The sequence below is a fragment of the Pleurodeles waltl genome, chromosome 12 (genome assembly GCF_031143425.1).
Source record: "Pleurodeles waltl isolate 20211129_DDA chromosome 12, aPleWal1.hap1.20221129, whole genome shotgun sequence".
Lineage (NCBI taxonomy): Eukaryota > Metazoa > Chordata > Amphibia > Caudata > Salamandridae > Pleurodeles > Pleurodeles waltl.
In genome coordinates this window covers 642,761,245-642,780,466 of record NC_090451.1, presented here as the reverse complement: position 1 = coordinate 642,780,466, position 19,222 = coordinate 642,761,245, and the positions used below count along the sequence as shown (strand labels likewise).

Below are 19,222 nucleotides of genomic sequence, written 5' to 3'. Positions count from 1 at the left end.
GACTGCCAGGGTAAGAGTTAGCCTAGACAGGGTCACTAAGAGGCCTGTGGCTTTAGTACCCATAGAAGTGGGTGGCACTCTTAGCTGGAGAAGGGTAGTAGTCAGTACAGACCTCCCCCTTGATTGTCTCCTTGGAAATGACTACCCAGAGGTTAGTCAGAGCCCAAGAGAGGAACTGGTCCAGTGCCAGTCCTCTCCCAAGGATTCTGGAAGTCCTGCCTCTGCAGTAAATGCAAGCAGGCCCCAGAAGAAGAAGAAAAGAAAACAGAGTAGGAAGGGTGGACAACCTTTAGCCAAGGTTACAGCAAGCCAAGGAGATTCTGCTCCAGTAGGGGAGAACTCCAAAAATGGCCCTGATAAAGTCCAACCTGACCCACAAGAAGTCCTGGCTAGTCAGGCAACTGTTAAACCTGAGTGGGTGGCTCCTCAGCTAACAGAAGAAAGAGTGGAAGAAGGGTGTTTACTACAAGATGTGGTAACCCCCCACTCTAATACAGCAGACAGGCAACCTGAACCCAAAGAGGCCTGTAACTTAGCCCCTTCCCTTTTAGGTGAAGAGCTAAAGGTGTGGTTCTGGGCACTGACAGCTGTCAGTGGCCTCTGCTGGGTGTTAGCCTTTATGGCTGCACTATCCTTAGCATGGTGGTCTGACCCCATGCCAAATAGCAAGTTAGGCCCCCTGACCCTATTAGTCATGGTGGGGTTACTCCAGCTCTGGGTAACCTCTCTGGGTAAGCTAGGGGTAACCCTGGCCAAGATAAGGTTAGCAGAGGTGGATACCTCTAAGACCAAAATAGAAAGAATGGGTGGAGACATTGAAGAGGCAGACAAGAGGCAATTCAGACTAGGTCCTATCACTGTGGAAGTAGGTCAGTTCCCCAAAGGGAATGACCTGAACAGAAGGATGTAAGGCAGAGTAGGCCCTGCAACTAACCAGCCTATTTCTCCTACTCTTCCTCGCCTGACAGACTAGGAAGACTCTCCCAGCTTGGGCTGAGTCTCCTGGCCTGTGGGCTGGGGGGGGCTTGTGTAAAGAAATGGCTCCCTGTTGCAGTTACCCCCCACTTTTTGCCTGATACTGATGCTGACTTGACTGAGAAGAGTGCTGGGACCCTGCTAACCAGGCCCCAGCACCAGTGTTCCTTCACCTAAAATGTACCATTGTATCCACAATTGGCACACCCTGGCATTCAGATAAGTCCCTTGTAACTGGTACTTCTAGTACCAAGGGCCCTGATGCCAAGGAAGGTCTCTAAGGGCTGCAGCATGTCTTATGCCACCCTAGAGACCCCTCACTCAGCACAGACACACTGCTTACAAGCCTGTGTGTGCTAGTGAGAACAAAATGAGTAAGTCGACATGGCACTCCCCTCAGGGTGCCATGCCAGCCTCTCACTGCCTATGCAGTATAGGTAAGACACCCCTCTAGCAGGCCTTACAGCCCTAAGGCAGGGTGCACTATACCATAGGTGAGGGTACCAGTGCATGAGCACTGTGCCCCTACAGTGTCTAAACAAAACCTTAGACATTGTAAGTGCAGGGTAGCCATAAGAGTATATGGTCTGGGAGTCTGTCAAACACGAACTCCACAGCACCATAATGGCTACACTGAAAACTGGGAAGTTTGGTATCAAACTTCTCAGCACAATAAATGCACACTAATGCCAGTGTACATTTTATTGCAAAACACACCCCAGAGGGCACCTTAGAGGTGCCCCCTGAAACTTAACCGACTGTCTGTGTAGGCTGACTAGTTCCAGCAGCCTGCCACACCAGAGACATGTTGCTGGCCCCATGGGGAGAGTGCCTTTGTCACTCTGAGGCCAGTAACAAAGCCTGCACTGGGTGGAGATGCGAACACCTCCCCCAGGCAGGAGCTGTAACACCTGGCGGTGAGCCTCAAAGGCTCACCCCTTTGTCACAGCCCAGCAGGGCACTGCAGCTTAGTGGAGTTGCCCGCCCCCTCCGGCCACGGCCCCCACTTTTGGCGGCAAGGCTGGAGGGAACAAAGAAAGCAACAAGGAGGAGTCACTGGCCAGTCAGGACAGCCCCTAAGGTGTCCTGAGCTGAAGTGACTCCAACTTTTAGAAATCCTCCATCTTGCAGATGGAGGATTCCCCCAATAGGGTTAGGACTGTGACCCCCTCCCCTTGGGAGGAGGCACAAAGAGGGTGTATCCACCCTCAGGGCTAGTAGCCATTGGCTACTAACCCCCCAGACCTAAACACGCCCTTAAATTTAGTATTTAAGGGCTACCCTGAACCCTAGAAAATTAGATTCCTGCAACAAGAAGAAGGACTGCCCAGCTGAAAACCCCTGCAGCGGAAGACCAGAAGACGACAACTGCCTTGGCTCCAGAAACTCACCGGCCTGTCTCCTGCCTTCCAAAGATCCTGCTCCAGCGACGCCTTCCGAAGGGACCAGCGACCTCGACATCCTCTGAGGACTGCCCCTGCTTCGAAAAGACGAGAAACTCCCGAGGACAGCGGACCTGCTCCAAGAAAAGCTGCAACTTTGTTTCCAGCAGCTTTAAAGAACCCTGCAAGCTCCCCGCAAGAAGCGTGAGACTTGCAACACTGCACCCGGCGACCCCGACTCGGCTGGTGGAGATCCGACACCTCAGGAGGGACCCCAGGACTACTCTGATACTGTGAGTACCAAAACCTGTCCCCCCTGAGCCCCCACAGCGCCGCCTGCAGAGGGAATCCCGAGGCTTCCCCTGACCGCGACTCTCTGAAACCTAAGTCCCGACACCTGGGAGAGACCCTGCACCCGCAGCCCCCAGGACCTGAAGGACCGGACTTTCACTGGAGGAGTGACCCCCAGGAGTCCCTCTCCCTTGCCCAAGTGGAGGTTTCCCCGAGGAACCCCCCCCTTGCCTGCCTGCAGCGCTGAAGAGATCCCGAGATCTCTCATAGACTAACATTGCGAACCCGACGCTTGTTTCTACACTGCACCCGGCCGCCCCCGCGCCGCTGAGGGTGAAATTTCTGTGTGGGCTTGTGTCCCCCCCGGTGCCCTACAAAACCCCCCTGGTCTGCCCTCCGAAGACGCGGGTACTTACCTGCAAGCAGACCGGAACCGGGGCACCCCCTTCTCTCCATTCTAGCCTATGTGTTTTGGGCACCACTCTGAACTCTGCACCTGACCGGCCCTGAGCTGCTGGTGTGGTGACTTTGGGGGTGCTCTGAACCCCCAACGGTGGGCTACCTTGGACCAAGAACTAAGCCCTGTAAGTGCCTTACTTACCTGGTTAACCTAACAAATACTTACCTCCCCCAGGAACTGTGAAAATTGCACTAAGTGTCCACTTTTAAAACAGCTATTTGTCAATAACTTGAAAAGTATACATGCAATTTTGATGACTTGAAGTTCCTAAAGTACTTACCTGCAATACCTTTCGAATGAGCTATTACATGTAGAATTTGAACCTGTGGTTCTTAAAATAAACTAAGAAAAGATATTTTTCTATATAAAAACCTATTGGCTGGATTTGTCTCTGAGTGTGTGTACCTCATTTATTGTCTATGTGTATGTACAACAAATGCTTAACACTACTCCTTAGATAAGCCTACTGCTCGACCACACTACCACAAAATAGAGCATTAGTATTATCTCTTTTTACCACTATTTTACCTCTAAGGGGAACCCTTGGACTCTGTGCATGCTATTCCTTACTTTGAAATAGCACATACAGAGCCAACTTCCTACATATGGTGTCCCTCGAGTTTACATACTGATAGGAGGATGCAGTGATCCACCAAAATGATATGCTGTTAGGAGGATGGAGAGTTTCCTAAAGATGATGAAGGGATAGAAGCATGCAGGTACCACGATGCTAACACGCTGATATGAGTAGGCAGGGTCGCTACAGTTTATGAACAAACAAGAGGATGTAGGGATCCCCAATGTTTACAGACTGATGGAGGATGCAGAGACCCCCAAAGTTTACAGACTCATACGAGGTACCCGGATGACCAATGTTTGCCAAACTGATATGAGGGTGCAGAGGTCCCTACAGTTTCCCAACTGCTAGAAGGATACAGGGACCCCACCAATGTCCACAGACCGATAGGAAGATGCAGAGGTCACACCAGTTCCACAACTGCTAGAAGGATACATGTACCCACTCAGTGCCTCCAGAGTGACAGAAGGATGCAGAGGTCCCTACAGTTTCCCAACTGCTAGAAGAATACAGAACACCCCCTTGTCCCCTCAATGTCTACATACTGGTCGTAGGATGCAGAGATCCCGAAGTTTACAAACTGATAGAAAGGTGCAGGAAGCCCCATCCCAGTACTTACCAACCGACACAAGGATGCAGAGGCCCCTACAGATTACGAAATTATTGTAGGATGCAGGGTCCGTCAAAAGTCTTCAGACTGATAAAAGGATGCAGAGGTCCACACAGTTTACCAACTGATACAAGGATGCAGGGATACCACCAATGTCTACAGACTGATAACAGGATGCAGAGGTCCCCGAAGTTTACCAACTGATAAAAGGATGCAGGGATCCCGCCAATGTCTACAGACTTATCTGAGGATCCAGAGGCCCCTAAATTTTCCCAACTTCCAGAAGGGAAAAAGGACCTCACCCAATGTATGCAAACTCATAGGAGGAGGCAGAGGTCCCTACAGCTTATCAACTGATACAAGGATGCAGGGACCACCCAAAGTCTACAGACTGATAGGAGGATAGCAGGTTGCAGAGATCCCAGATTTTACGAACTGAGAGAAGGGTGCAGTAAGCCCCACCCCAGTGTTTACAAACTGAGAGGAGGGTGCAGGGGTCCCTACAGTTTACAAACTGTTTGAAGGATGCAGGAACCCTCACCCCAGTGTTTACAAACTGAAAGGTGGATGCAGAGGTCTCTACAGTTTATAATCTGACAGAAGGATGCAGGGACCCTATACCCAGTGTTTACATACTGATAGAAGGATGCAGTGGTCCCTAGAGTCTATGAACTGATAGAAGGCTGCAGGGACCGTCCAATGTTACAGGCTGATGGAGGATACAGAGGTCCTCACAGTTTAAACCCTGCTTCAAGGATACAGGGACCTGTCTAATGTGTACAGATCAATAGCCGAATGCACAGGTCCCTACAGTTTACGAACTGATACAAAGATGCAGGGACCCACGACCCCCACCCCCAGTGTTTACAGACTGATTGTAGGATGCAGTGATCCCTACAGTTTATGTACGGCTAGAAGGATGCAGGGCCCGTTCAATATTTACAGGATAATAAAAGACACAGAGGTCCTCACAGTTTACCAGCTGCTAGAAGGATACAGGGAACCCACCAATATCTACAGTCTGATACCAGGATACAGACGTCCCCAGTTTCCCAACTGCTACAAAGCTAGATGAGCCCCACAAATGTCTACAGACTGAGAGGATGAGGAGGACCCTACAGTTCCCCAACTGCTAGAAAGATACAGGGACATTTCTAATGTCTACAGACTAATAGCCGAATGCAGAGGTCCCTACAGTGCACGAACTGATACAAGGATGCAGGGACCCCCGAACTCTACCCCCAGTTTTTACAGATTGACAGGAGGATGCAAAGGTTCATGTATTTTACGAACTGATAGAAGGTGCAAGGACCCTCTAAAGTTTACAGACTGACAGGAGGATGCTGAAATCCCTACAATTTAAGAACTCGTAAAAGCATGCAGGGACCCTCCAGTGTCTACAGACTGATAGGAAGATGCTGCTATCCCTACATCTTAAGACGTGATAAAAGGATGCAGGGAACCCAATGTTTACAGACTGGCTGGAGGTGAGGAGATCCCTACAGATTAAGAAATGATGGAAGGATGTAGGAACCCTACAATGTTTACTTTCGGATAGGAGGATGCTGATATCCCTACAGCTTAAGAAGTGATAGAAGCATGAAGGGACCTCCGACGTTCACAGATTGATAGGAGGATGCTGAGATCCCTACAGCTTAAGAAGTGATGGCAGGACGCAGGGACTCGCCAAAGCCTACAGGCTGATAGAAGGATGCTGAGATCCCTACAGTTTAAGAAGTGATAGCAGGACGCAGGGACTCTCCAATGCCTACAGGCTGATAGAAGGATGCTGAGATCCCTGCAATTTAAGAACTGATTGAAGGATACATGGACCCTCCAATGTTTACAGGCTGAAAGGAGGATCCTGAGATCCATGTAATTTAAGAGGGTAGAAGGATGCAGGGACCATCCAATGTTTACAGACTGATAGGAGGATGCAGAGATCCCTAAAGCTTAAGAACTGGTAGAAGGATGCAGAGACCCTCCAATGCTTACAAGCTGAATGGAAGACACACGTGGATCTCTGGTGTCTTCAGAGTGATAACAGACCACCAGCCATTACCAAACAAAGTCTCTCCCTCCACGGGTCTGCGCGAGTGACGCTGACTGCAGGCGCCTCAGGTCGTCTAAGGCGGCGCAGAGACAAGGGGTAAAGATGCAGGAGGCCGGGAGGGAGGGAGAGGCGAAGGGAAACAGAAGGGGGTCGCGCCACAAGGACAGGCCAGAAGAGAAACGGCTCATTGGTGACGGAGGCGGTGACTGTGTCAAGGTGAAGGGGGCGGAGCCTGGCTAGTGTATTTGCTTAGATTACTTATTCTGTTCAGATGTTATCAGAGTGAGAGCAAAATGTCTTCATTTAGGGCGCTAGGGCGCGACCACTCGATACAATCCGAGCAGAAAGTCAAAGACAAATAAGTCGCTCAAATAGCTCAGGAGGGTGTTGTTTCTGCTGCAGCAGAAAGTAAGAAGAAACGACTAAAACTCACTAAGAAAACTCAGAAGTTGGTGTATCTGCTGCAGTTGGAAGTAAGACGAATGGAAGGTAAAAGCTCCCCTGTGGGTAAATAAGTAAAGGTTTCAGATATAGATATGACTGTGCAACTCGTATGTCACGAGTTCAAGTCATGGCCTGGCCCACTCAGTCGTCCTCCCACCCTCCACGTTGGACAACATGAAAAAAAGGTTATATTGCAAAACGTGGTCCATTAAAAAAAGAGAAATACGCCTTACTGGGTTTCTATCACAACCCCTAAACACATTCCGTGACATCATATTGTGCACTAGAATAAAATATATTTACTAACCAATTATTATTATTGTTAGATAATTATCATCCTTATTGAAAGTTTATAAACCCCAAGCATAACCATAACATGACACCAACCATACGGTAAACCGAACGGTAAGTCTTTAACCAGACCCAACAACCACATGCCCTAACCCCAGGTCGAGCCATAAAATAACAGAACGAGAATTATAGACTCGAACCTAATAACTATTAGCATAACTCCAAACATATCAATAATCCTATAACACAACCACAGACCTTACAACAGCCATTCAATCCAAACTTGGCTGTATCAAAAATCTACAAGGTAACGTAAATAGTAACAGAAGCCCATAACATCCTAATTATAATCCTAAATTTAAAAATAACTTAACCAGAGACATAACTTAACCACTGATATGACGACACACTTAACAATAAACCTATAACACAGCCAGACATCTGGTGTTAACCTTCTAACCATTAACATTACAATCATTACCTACAAAGTGCAACTGCAACCATAAACCCTAGTCTAAAAGCAACCACAGTTACACACCTCGAACCTAACCATAACATTACACAAACCTAATGGCAAATGTATTCATAATCCTTTGATTTATCACAATCACTTATCATCAAACCTAAGCATAAAACAACAAGACCTGGCAATCCACTCAAACTTACCAACAAACAACAGCCTAACCTCGCGTTCTATCAATCACCACAACCATAACCATACCATGACTCGAATCACAACGGCAATGTAAACGTACCTATAAACGTACCTGACAACCCGATGCCTTAAGTTCAACCCTAACCAGAAAATGACTTTGCCCCAACAAGGAACAACTGTCAGCCTAGCCCCAAAGCCGAACAATAGCTGCAGTCATGGCAACAATGCTAACCATAACATGACCTCGCCATAAACTGAAACCTAACACCGCCCCCTATAATACAGCTCAACGGCTCCTTGCCATAGGCCGCAAACCTGACCCTGAGAGAAGGAGAACCCCACCAGACACCGAGAGCGAACCATAACCACACATCTAACCTCTGGAGAAGAGGAAACTAACTCCTACCTGGCTTGGGGCAGAGCCTCTCCTGCAGCCCACTGCACGTCGACAGCAAGGATGAGACGAAGAGGCAGGTGAGCGCGGCCCGCATGCTTCCCAAAGCCTGCTTCGGCCTCCACCATAATCTGCGGGTGACACCCCGAAATAAAGGAAAAACGCCCCCCACCGCGGTAGGTACAGAATGAGGGTAACCAGCCGAAGGGGGCCTGGGGTCCCCCTGTACCTGGCGTCCACAGACCCTCGACAAGCCTCGGGCAGGTGCCTGTGATGCCGGCTGAGGGATGCTCGCTCTGCCTGGTGAGTGAGGCTGAGGACACACTCGCGCGCGCTCCCTCTGCTGCTCGATGCGGGTGCTTCCCACTCGCGATTGAGTAACCCTGGGCACAGGAAAGCATTTGAGGAACACGGCCGACTGCAGCCGGCCTGGCAGGGAGGGTTGTGCAATGCCGGGGTGCTGGAGGGTGTGGAAAGGGCGGGGGGAAAGCTATCCACTTGTCAGAAACGCGAGGGGTTCTTTATCAGGACACAGCTGAGGGATCCACCGTGCTCATGGTTTTATTACAAAACTACACTGACACTGATACGAGAAAGCCACTGCTTCCCGACTCTCAGATTGTGTGTTACAGCGATCTCTCATAATAGTTGCAAGGGCTCTTCACTGAGCATTTACCTTACTGCACACATTAACCACATGCATCCTGGCTTCGGGTAAATACCTTTGTTAAAACAATTAAATATAAAAAAGCAACAGCACATAGATAGATGCGTAGAATACAAAACCCTATTTACTACCAGTAATGAAGAAGGGGAGGGGCACACTGCCAAATTGAAGTTCCACCTCTCGTTAAGTGCCACCTCCCACACACTCGATGGTAATTGAGTGCATTTTACACTCCGCGCCTCTGTATATATACTTCTTATGGCCTACCAATGACAGTAAACCTGGCACAAATGATTTGTATTGTAGCACTGACTTAGCTCTCCGTGGTTCGCTGTTGGGAGCTGCAGCGCTTTATCGGATGGACAGCATGCTAAACTCCGGGGAGTGCACGATCGGCAGCGCTGAATTTGTTGTGTTCGGGTGTGGGGGGAATATTGATGTTTCGCAGAGAGGTCCTCCTAGCCTGTCCTGGGATGGGGGAGGAATGAGAGACAGGCGGGCACATCATACAGGTAATCAGTTGATGGTTAGAATTCACCCTGCGGGTTCTGCGTTATGTGTTCTGTTACACTTACAGTAGATATCACTATCACACTACATTTTATGTGACAATTATGTAAATAAAAAAAAAAATGAAATTAGATTTAGTTTTTTTCATTTTAGACATTCTTTTGATCGAGTGGATTGTTCCAAATTATGACAATATAAAAACATGAAATATTCCCATTTTATGGATTATTACCAAAGATCCAGAATGGCAATTCCACACTGCAGAAATTCAAGACATAAATCATGGTTTATGTACGAAACTGGACTCTTTTCATATGCTCCTCCCCCAACTTTTTTACCCCGTTTAGACTACTGATGCTGTTGTTTTTGATCTGAAAGTGTACTGAGGCCTGCTAATCAGACCTCAGTGCCAGTACCCTTTCCCTTAAATTGTACTGTGATTTGGTAAACCAAATTGGCAAGGACTTTACCACCCCTGTAAGGCCTTAGTAAATGGTACCAGTGGAACCAAGGGCAGGGATGGTAAAGGTGTCACCAGGGCTGCAGCACTGATTGCGCCACCCTGCTGGACCGAGTAAAATCAAACCCTGCAGAGCTGCCATGTCATCCTGCTCGAGCAGCTTGTCAGCTCGAGATTGACTCTGCCCACTCCAAGTGCAGGCAGAGTCACTTCACTGTCCATAGTACAGGTCAGTCACCCCCTAAGGCAGGCCTCCTATAGCTTAGGAGGCAGGGTGTACTGTGTTATGTATGAGGACATATATGCATGAGCATATATAACCCTGTGATAGCATTTCAAATGTAATGCTATCGTAAGTGCCCAGAAGTCCATAGAATAACATGGGCTGTCACCTGGGCAAACCCCGGATGTCCAGCTCCATGATGGCCTGACTGATTTCCCCCATGTTTATTGTCAAACACCATGCTGTTTAACCCTGAGCTGATTCTCGTGCCCAGGATTAGCTAGCATGTACCTTGGGCACCACCAAGTTGCCAGTTTTCTGTTGCTTTGGTAGGCTCCCCGAGCCATTTGCCGCCAAGACAAGAGTCTGTCCCCCTACTCTGCTAGTTGTGCTATCACTTTACCCAAGATGGAGACAAATGACCTTGGCAGGGAGGATGTCACACCTCCAACCCCTCTGGATAGCTAGTGTTTACAGTGATCAAGGTGGTGAGCCTCAAAGGCTTTCACCACCCTTAATATGTAATCTCTTGTCCCCCACTCAAGGACGAAGCCCTTCCCTCCCTGTCCAGGCTGACAGGTGAGAAAATTAGTATTTCAGGAGGCGTACACCTCCAAGAGGCTAGCCACTCATTTAGGATGGGCTAGGAGGTCTGTACAACCGAGGAAAGGTTCTGCCATGTTGGCAAACCTTGAAATTTGGGGGGTCTGGGTTGAAAAATGATGTACTCTCACAAGAAGTCGTCACCTCAGGGGTGGACTAGCTGCAGGGACCAGTAGCCCCCTTGGCCACTGTACCTCACACCTTTAACGTCCTCTAAAATAGGATTTAAGGGGCTCCCCTGGCAGCAGAACCTCAGTTCTGACTTTGAATCCGAGAAGAGGCACAGAGAAGACACTGTCACTGACAACAGGACTTTGGACTCCACAGCAGTGCAAAAAGGGGACACTTAAGTGCCCTGAGGAGATCATATACTGGAACTGTGTGTTCAACGTGTGCCCTTGGCAAAAGCTCATTGCCCCCAGCAAGAGGGCCTCCAGAGGACACTAGAAACTGAAGCAGACTTCCCTGACATGTGGAACCAGTCACCTGCAACCTGCAGAAGAATCATCGTTCTGTGACACAAGAAGTGCAACCGGTTGGGCCCCTCTTGAGTAAGCCCAAAGAAATTCAATGACCTGCACCCCAGGAGTGGTAATGAGGTTCACACAAAGTTCGAGCTGCTACACCACTCCTGTTGACCTCCAGCTAACAAAGTACTTGTGTATTACTTTGGCCGTTGCTAAGGCTTGTTGGTCTGCAGCCCGGTAACTGACCCGACCCAGGACATCACCAATTCCAGAGCAACTCCCAGCAATAGTGACTGACATTGGCAAGGACCCCTCTGCTGAGATCCTTCATCCTGAAGACGACGACTTAGACTAAGTGGCAAAGTATTTTTGGAGCGACCTTCCCATGACTGACAGCTGCAAGGTCATCTCTGCACCCAAATGTGCCAGATGTGGTGGCGAAGTGTCAGCTGTGGAATCCAGCTCCTGGAACCCCAAAAGTCTCTACTCTCTGATATTTAAATTGCTGTTTGTGTAAATACTGGGACAGAACAACACATTTGACATTCTTTCATTGTGTGCATATTTCTTGTATACAGGGACTGAACAGTCAGAACAATGCCTCTCCTAAGTACCTGCGAAGTGACAAAAAGCTATGTGCCTCTGTTTCACCTCCTTTGCATTCACAGTTAGATGTGAGGCTCCAGACAGCTCCGGCGAGAACAAAAAGAGGCCTGATGGCCACTTAACTTTGGCCCCAACTCGAATGTAGAATAAGAAAGCCCAGTCACTGTCCCCTGCATTTTGCTGCTCAAAAGGTATGCAGACCACGTGCAGGAGCTCCTGAATGCGTCGCTGTGTTTAAACATTGCACTGGGATGAGTTCAGCATACTAAAGTGTGGCACTCCTACTTGGCAAGGTGGACAGCGTCCACCTTGTGAAAATAGTGGGTGGATGCCATGTACCCGCATATACCCCCCCCGCTCACACTTATTGAATCAGATAGCTAAAAAAGTTGCCCACATTTGTAAGTTGTGGCAGGTTTGAGCTTGTAAAGATAGGCTGTATAGGAGTTTTGCACGGTATGGAAGACTGCATGTATTTGTGGCTAATCAAGAATTGGTCTGCCTCATGAGGATTCACAAGGAAAGATTGGATGTATGACCCTTCTCTTTTCTGGCAGCAAAATTGTAGAACAATTTGCCGAAAGGTCTGAGAGAACTCGACTCTGAGCAGGCTTTCATATCCAGCCTGAAAATGCATTTGTATGCGGAATTTTATTCAAATGTTCCTACCACTGGCTGACTTGCATGGGTGGTGGGGTGCTTCCTCCCAAAGCAGCTGTGCACTTCATAAAATGTTTTTCATTCATTCAGACTCTGTTTCTGGTACTGCCAGGGGAATCAACATAAACACTGCTCCACCACACCACAACACATGGCCATAACAGCCAAAAATGAAGCCCACTCACTGATATGTGAAACCGACCTTTCTGACACGGTTAGATTGCCCTACAGGCCAGTGCGACCCTGCAGATGCTTTTCAAACTTTGTGGATCAGAAGAGCCACGTACCACCAATCTATGAGGCCTCAGGCCAATAATTTTACAGCAAATTGAGAAAGCCTGAAGCTACTGATCATAAGTGACTTCTGCCTCAACTGGTCCGCATAATAGTGGCTAGTGATCCACAACATCCCACTTTTGTCAGTATAAAGAACCGGACCCCCTACTGTCCTATGCAACACTAATGTATTTTGTACATAGTTTTGGCACGCAATGTAATAACTGTAAATAAACAAGCATTGACAAAACCAATAGTTCTGGACTGCATTTTGAGCACCGACAAATGTTTAGAAAAGCATGCAGCTGTGAAAAAAACAAACCAACACAAAAACAAATGTTATTAATTTTAAATTAATCCTTGTGATAAAGAATGTGTGTGATTATTCATCGTACTTTTGAGTTGTAAAATAGTCCCTCATGTCTATCAATGCAAGCACTCCAAAGGAGGTGAAGTGTTACATTGAGCTACCGACAGTGGGTGGCGAGAGAGCAATACTGCTCTGGGTGGAGCCCAAGAATAATCTACGGATATTTTGAAGAGTTGGTAACAGCAGGTCTCGCCAAGAGCTGTGCTTTCAATCTAGACCTAATACATACAACAAAGGGGAACCACTGCCAGAGCACTGTCTACAAGATTTAGTTTTGAAGAGCAGCCACAAAAGACTAAGGAGCAAAGTTCAGACTGACCCCTTGTTAAGCCAGCGACGAGTTGATAGATGAGAGAGGTTATTGAGTATGTTATGGAATGGTGGAGAGTTGTCGTGACAGCCGATGAGAGACAATCAATTCTCCAGATGGCATAACAGCAAGCCCTGCCACTAGAGGGCATGTCACCATTACAACGTCATAGGATTACAACACATTTTTCACAAGGCATGAGCCTTAATGCATGCACTTACATCCCAGGCAAAGGAAATTTAAGGTTTTTTAAGGTTCAGGTGTGGGTAGAGGTAAAGGTTCATTTATGGTTCAGGGGATGGATAGAGGTAAAGGTAGATAAGGCTTTTTTAGGGCTGAGTTCTGGGGAGAGATAAAGGGAGGTCATTTTTTTTTGTGTTTAGGGATGGGTTGAGGTAGCTGAGCGGAAACAGTAGCCTTGAGACGAGAAGAAAATAGAGGCCTCCGCAAATATCCCATAGCTGCAGACTGGAAAACATTGTTACTTGAACTTCGTACTCACCCCTTAACATGTAATGCCACCCTGGACGACACCTAAAGATCCTCCTTTCAACCGGTCAGGCCACCTACAGTCCCTGGTGAGGGGAGTGAAGGTCACCCCATCCTACAAACACCACAGATTGGAGTAAACACAAGATATTAGGCTAGCCCGAGATTCGGTTGAGGAGGTTGTGTAATTAGGACTTTGCAACAATGGTAAAAATCTCATCACATGCTGGTTAACTTGTTGTTATACTGAATAAGAAACGAACCGTTTACTCCTGCAGTTCTTCCCACACACCCTGTTTTGTACATGATGGGATTTACACGTCACAATGACTAATGCTCCTGCATTGTATTCTGTAATGTGTTGCAGTACTGTAATTTCAATAAAATGGGTAAAAAAAGGGAAGGGTCGAGGTAAACAGAAATAATGGTTTCTTATGGTAGGGGGAGTGTAGGAGTCAAAAATGAAAAAAGATAAATAAAAGTATTTTTTTGTCTTAATTTGTAATAACTATACAGTTGTATCTAAATATATATATAGATATATATACACATGTACATATTACAAATGTTATTACAAAAATGTATTATGTATAGTACATACAATTCTTTAAAAAAAACACTGCAAAAAAATGTGTTTTAACAACGTGTTGTAAACGTACTTTACATTTTGGTATATTACAAAATATTGTAATGAATGCACTGTAATGTACCACAGTGTAACAGGTTTCGTTGTATTGTCCGATATTCTACTGGAGCATGTGACCTCAACGATGGCGGCTGGAGCTCCTACTGCTCCTGTGACAGGGAAGAGGAAAGTGCAGACCCCACACACACGCACACACATACACTTAGCCCATGGTGTCAGGGTGTCACGCTGCCGACACGGTGTCGCAATAACTATCTTCGCTGCCTAAAAAGGAAGGGCGGAAAAATAGAACTTTCAATGGACCAGAAAATGGTGATACTCCCTATGCCTCCTAGGTAGGAGGTGAGATTCTTCAGCAAGCGTATAGTGTGGATGAAAGTATCAATTCTCCTGTACTTTTGTAAAGTAAAAGTTACAAGCTACAGATTATTACAGTCGCAGCTAGTTTTGTAGTAGGGGCTAAAATGCAGTTAAGTCAACAAATAAATTCCAACCACATAGTACAAAACGTTGGTGAGCTCAGAGTTTCTGGCAAGGAGACAATAAATCAACAGGCTTCTGAGGGAATAAATAAACCCCAACCAGAACTACCCCACCAAAAAGATAAATATCCAACCAGGCAAATGTCAAGGGAAAAGGTGGTGTGATCTCCCTTGGTTCTACAGATTGGCAGCCAACTGTGGGCCTTCACTGACAAAAAGACACGAGGACCACTAGTGAGTCTGACACAGAAGGTTTAACCAAAAGCATGGGCCTCACAGATGAACAGTATAATTATCAACATATGACAGATCAGTAATGTGTCGAATCTGCGAATCCTCTCACTGATTAAGATGGAAAAGGTTTGGTGTCCCCAAGGGGAGACCATACAGATCAGGAGGCCTCACAGAGAGCTATCTTCAGTTTGCAACAGTTATATGGAAGAAACAAACAGCATACACGCCACACAACTTGAGGCACAGAGGAGACACGTGTCTATGAAACTAGGGGCATAGTCCTCAGAATGGGCCACGTGGAATCCAAAGATGGAGAATTGAGGAATGGATGTCCATAATCTATATATTTATTCAAGAATGTTGTCAGTTACCATAACGTTAATTCAGAGCACTACATTGAATCAGAAAGAACAGAAATGGCAAATATATAAATTAGAGACCAGTCATTAACGGGAGGTCCCTATGAGACATTATTAATCACGAAAGTCAAGTTCAATTATAGATGAGCCAGAAAACTTAAATTCTCAAACTCTTTTTTAAGCATGTATAGTTTGGGTCACACCTCAGGCTTGGGCTCAAGGTATTCCACCTCCTTGTATTTGTATTCCTAAGGCTTTCCCTCCATCTTTAATTCCCTTGTGGATACTTTGTGAGATCTGGTACGCAGCTGATGGTCATAGGTACCTGATTGGTTCATAGTGAGGTGCAAGCCCCACTAAACACTGTATACAGTACGCTAGACCTTCAGATCATTGTGACATCACAGAGCACAAAACCCTGGCACAAGGATGGATATTGATGACACTGTGAAGCTTCCTATTCCTCTTTTGCAAATGAGGAGGTACAACATGTGGAGGTCCTAGCTGAAAGTTGTCCTACACAAGACAACAAAGAACACACTCATCGTAGCACTGCAAACACACCCCAATAACATAATGAGAGTTTTCGGGTTTGATGTTTTAATTTTGTTGGTTTGATTGTTTTTGTGAATTCCTACTGAGAGGCCTTCTTTTCTGGAGCAGAAACACCTGAGAAAGTGAAACCAGATGGAAGGCAATTGTGAGAGCTGCGCTATGAACACCAGCTCTTTAATTGGGAATACATTAGTACTGGTGCTCTCTATCTCAGGGCACCTGTTTGTTACTGGCAAATAGAGGTACTGTCCCTTTAGAGGTACTGCACCAGTACTGAGAAATGCTGGTATTCCCGTTGGCATTAAAGAAGGGTAGGTACTCACTGCCTATCCTTAGGAGAACTAAATTGGAAGAAAGACAGGAACCTGAGGATAATGGATAAGCCCACACAAAGGAACAGGGGCAACATGCAACTAGTGACTACTGACTAACCAATGGCACGCGACAAAGAAAGAAATGGGCACATGTGGTGGATACTGACTGAAGAGCACGTGCAGTGGAGATAAAAAAACAGAAGTAAGTTTGCATGAGCGAGCAAGGAACAGAGCAGCAGCCTTGGAGGCAAACAGGAGATGGAGACAGAGGTTTTTACCAAAGAGTGATGTGAGAAAGAGCAAAAGAGAATTAAGGCAGGGAACCAAGTGTTAGAACGACAAATACAGTTAGGTAGACAGAAATCGACGTTTCGGGCAAAATAGAACTCTAGAGCCACTTTAGAGATGGGATGAATAAGGGACAGTGAGAGAATGGTAAAAACAGAGTTATGTAGAGATGCAGCTAAGAAGGCAGGATAACAACGCAAGAAGCAGGAAAGAAGGGACATAAAAAAACAAGAAATGAGACAAAAAAGAAGAACCAAGATACAGGAAGATAGGAGACAGACAAAAGTATGTTGAGGATGAGAAAACGTAAATAGGAACAACCAAACAAAAATTATGGTACAAACATTCCATGCGCCTGAAACTGTAGGATCACCAGAAAGACACGTGGTTAATGTGTAACTCTGAAACTAGGCCTGTTCCCAAATCATTAACCAGCCTGTTGCTAGACAGTACTGGATCTTTTACATTTTGTTCAGGTTGGAACAAGGTGATTCCAACGCTGATCTGAGACCCCATGATATATGGCCTGATGGATACATACAAGAGCCAAACAGCAATGATATAAATCAGCCAACAAATATCCTGGTCAGAAACTCTGATTAGATCTATTTGGATAACCGCTTAATTCTCATAAAAAATCTGTGTCAAGACCTTACACAGTAACGACCATAGAGAAGATGCAATGGCCCAGGAATTCATTCAACAATTTTAGGACGGGAATACTGGAAAAAGATTTTAAAAAAGTAGAAATAAGTGTTAGAAGAAATGGCAAGAATAAAAAGCAAAAACTGGAAAAAAATGTGAAAAAAATGACTTTCATTCACAATAATTCATTTAGGCAAATAAATGATCACTAAAGCACATAAATGGGTAACCAAGCTATATGTTTCTGGGTACTGGGTATTGCTTCAAAAGCTGTGAACAGTATTTTGATCTTTGAAAATTACTGAAAATATTTTTTGCCACTAACTCACATCCTAATTTCTCCGGAACATGTATTTAATTGCTTGAATATTTACGATTCTCCAAAAATGTTTCAGAAATGCCATGTTGTTGGACCTGGCCCTATTTACAGGATCAACCCCAAACTTTTTGCCTTCCTCCTCCTATTTTGTCTGACCCTTTTTGTTGAGGTTAGGACTCAGAGCACTTTACCACTGCTGATCAGTACTAAAGTGCATGTGCTCTCCCTTTTAAACTTGATATGATTGGCTTACACCTGACTAGCACATTTAATTTACCTGTAAGTCCCTTGTACAGTGGTATCCCTATACCCAGTGCCAGTAAATTAAATGCTACTAGTGGGCCTGCAGCGCAGCTTGCGCCACCCACAGAAGTAGCTTTTCAAAACTGTCTCAGGCATGCTAGAGGAGGGCCTGCATGCACAGTTTACTATCACAGGGACAAGGCGTCTAAATTTACTTGCCAGGCCTGAAACTCCCCTTTTACTACACATAACTCACCCCTAAGGTAGGCTCTAGCTAGCCCTTTGAGCAGGGTGCTGTGTATGTAAAAGGCAGGATATGTGCGTAGTTGTGGGGCCTGTTGTGGTAGTTACAAACAGCCTATTTGGTTTCTCACTACTGTGGGTGCTGCCCTTCTCATAGGATTGTATTGGAAAAGCCCTAATGAACAAGTTACTTACCTTCAGTAACGCTTTTTCTGGTGGATAAACTATTCCTTACCTTATGAATTTTCCCAATGCATCAGCATTCGATGGAAAATCTTCTCCCCAGCTCTCCACGTCGACAAGGACGTCACAACTGCACAGCTCCTCACGAGACTCCATCTGATGTCACTGTGGCAATAAGAGGTGCTCGCCGGCGTGCTGACGTCAGTTTCACCCATTTTTTATGTGCCTTTGAGGCAAACAGGTGAAAACCGACCTCACAATAGCACAAATAAATACATACATACAACCACACTGATGTAACATAAGTACATCAATTATTTATATAGAAATTAATCAAAACATATATACACTTGTAATACAAAAGTCTTGGTATGACCAGACAGGCAACGGGGAGGCGGGTGGCACTGTGAGGAATCCACAGGTAGCTAGTGTATCCACCAGAAAAAATGTTACCGAAGGTAAGTAACTTGTTCTTCTGACTAGTCACACCAAGAAATCTCGCAACACAGAACGTCCAAAATGGCCATCCCTTCTGACTTCCGAATAGATGAAAGGATAACAGACTGCCCCATGTGGACAGGAGTGACAACTTTAGGAAGGAAAGCCGCCCTGGTTTTCAGCACCACTCTGTCAGCAAAGAATGATGTAAAGGGAGGTTTAACACAAAGGGCCTGAAGCTCACTCACACGCCTAGCAGACGTAATAGCTATAAGGAAAACTGTCTTAAAGACCAATAATCTTAAAGGACAAGAATGCATGGGTTCAAACGGTGAACCCATTAAAAAAGTTAAAACCAGATTTAAATCCCACTGAGGCATAAGAAACGGAGTGGGAGGAAATGTATTTGTTAAACCTTTCAAGAACCTAACAACAATAGGTGATTTGAACAAGGAAGGTTGATCCGGAAGGCAAAGAAAGGCTGACAGTGCCAACAAATA

The 19,222-nt window shown here is 46.1% G+C and overlaps 1 protein-coding gene across 1 annotated transcript in view; it reads right to left on the bottom strand.

Moving 5' to 3' along the window:
• The window catches only part of IL6R (interleukin 6 receptor), an 82,440-nt gene extending 73,910 nt beyond the window's left edge, over positions 1-8,530 (bottom strand). The window contains exon 1 of the mRNA XM_069218201.1: positions 8,145-8,530. Coding sequence (XP_069074302.1) covers positions 8,145-8,229 — 85 coding nt within the window. The 5' untranslated portion in view covers positions 8,230-8,530. The remainder of the gene's footprint in view (positions 1-8,144) is intronic.
• Positions 8,531-19,222: the final 10,692 nt, after the last annotated feature.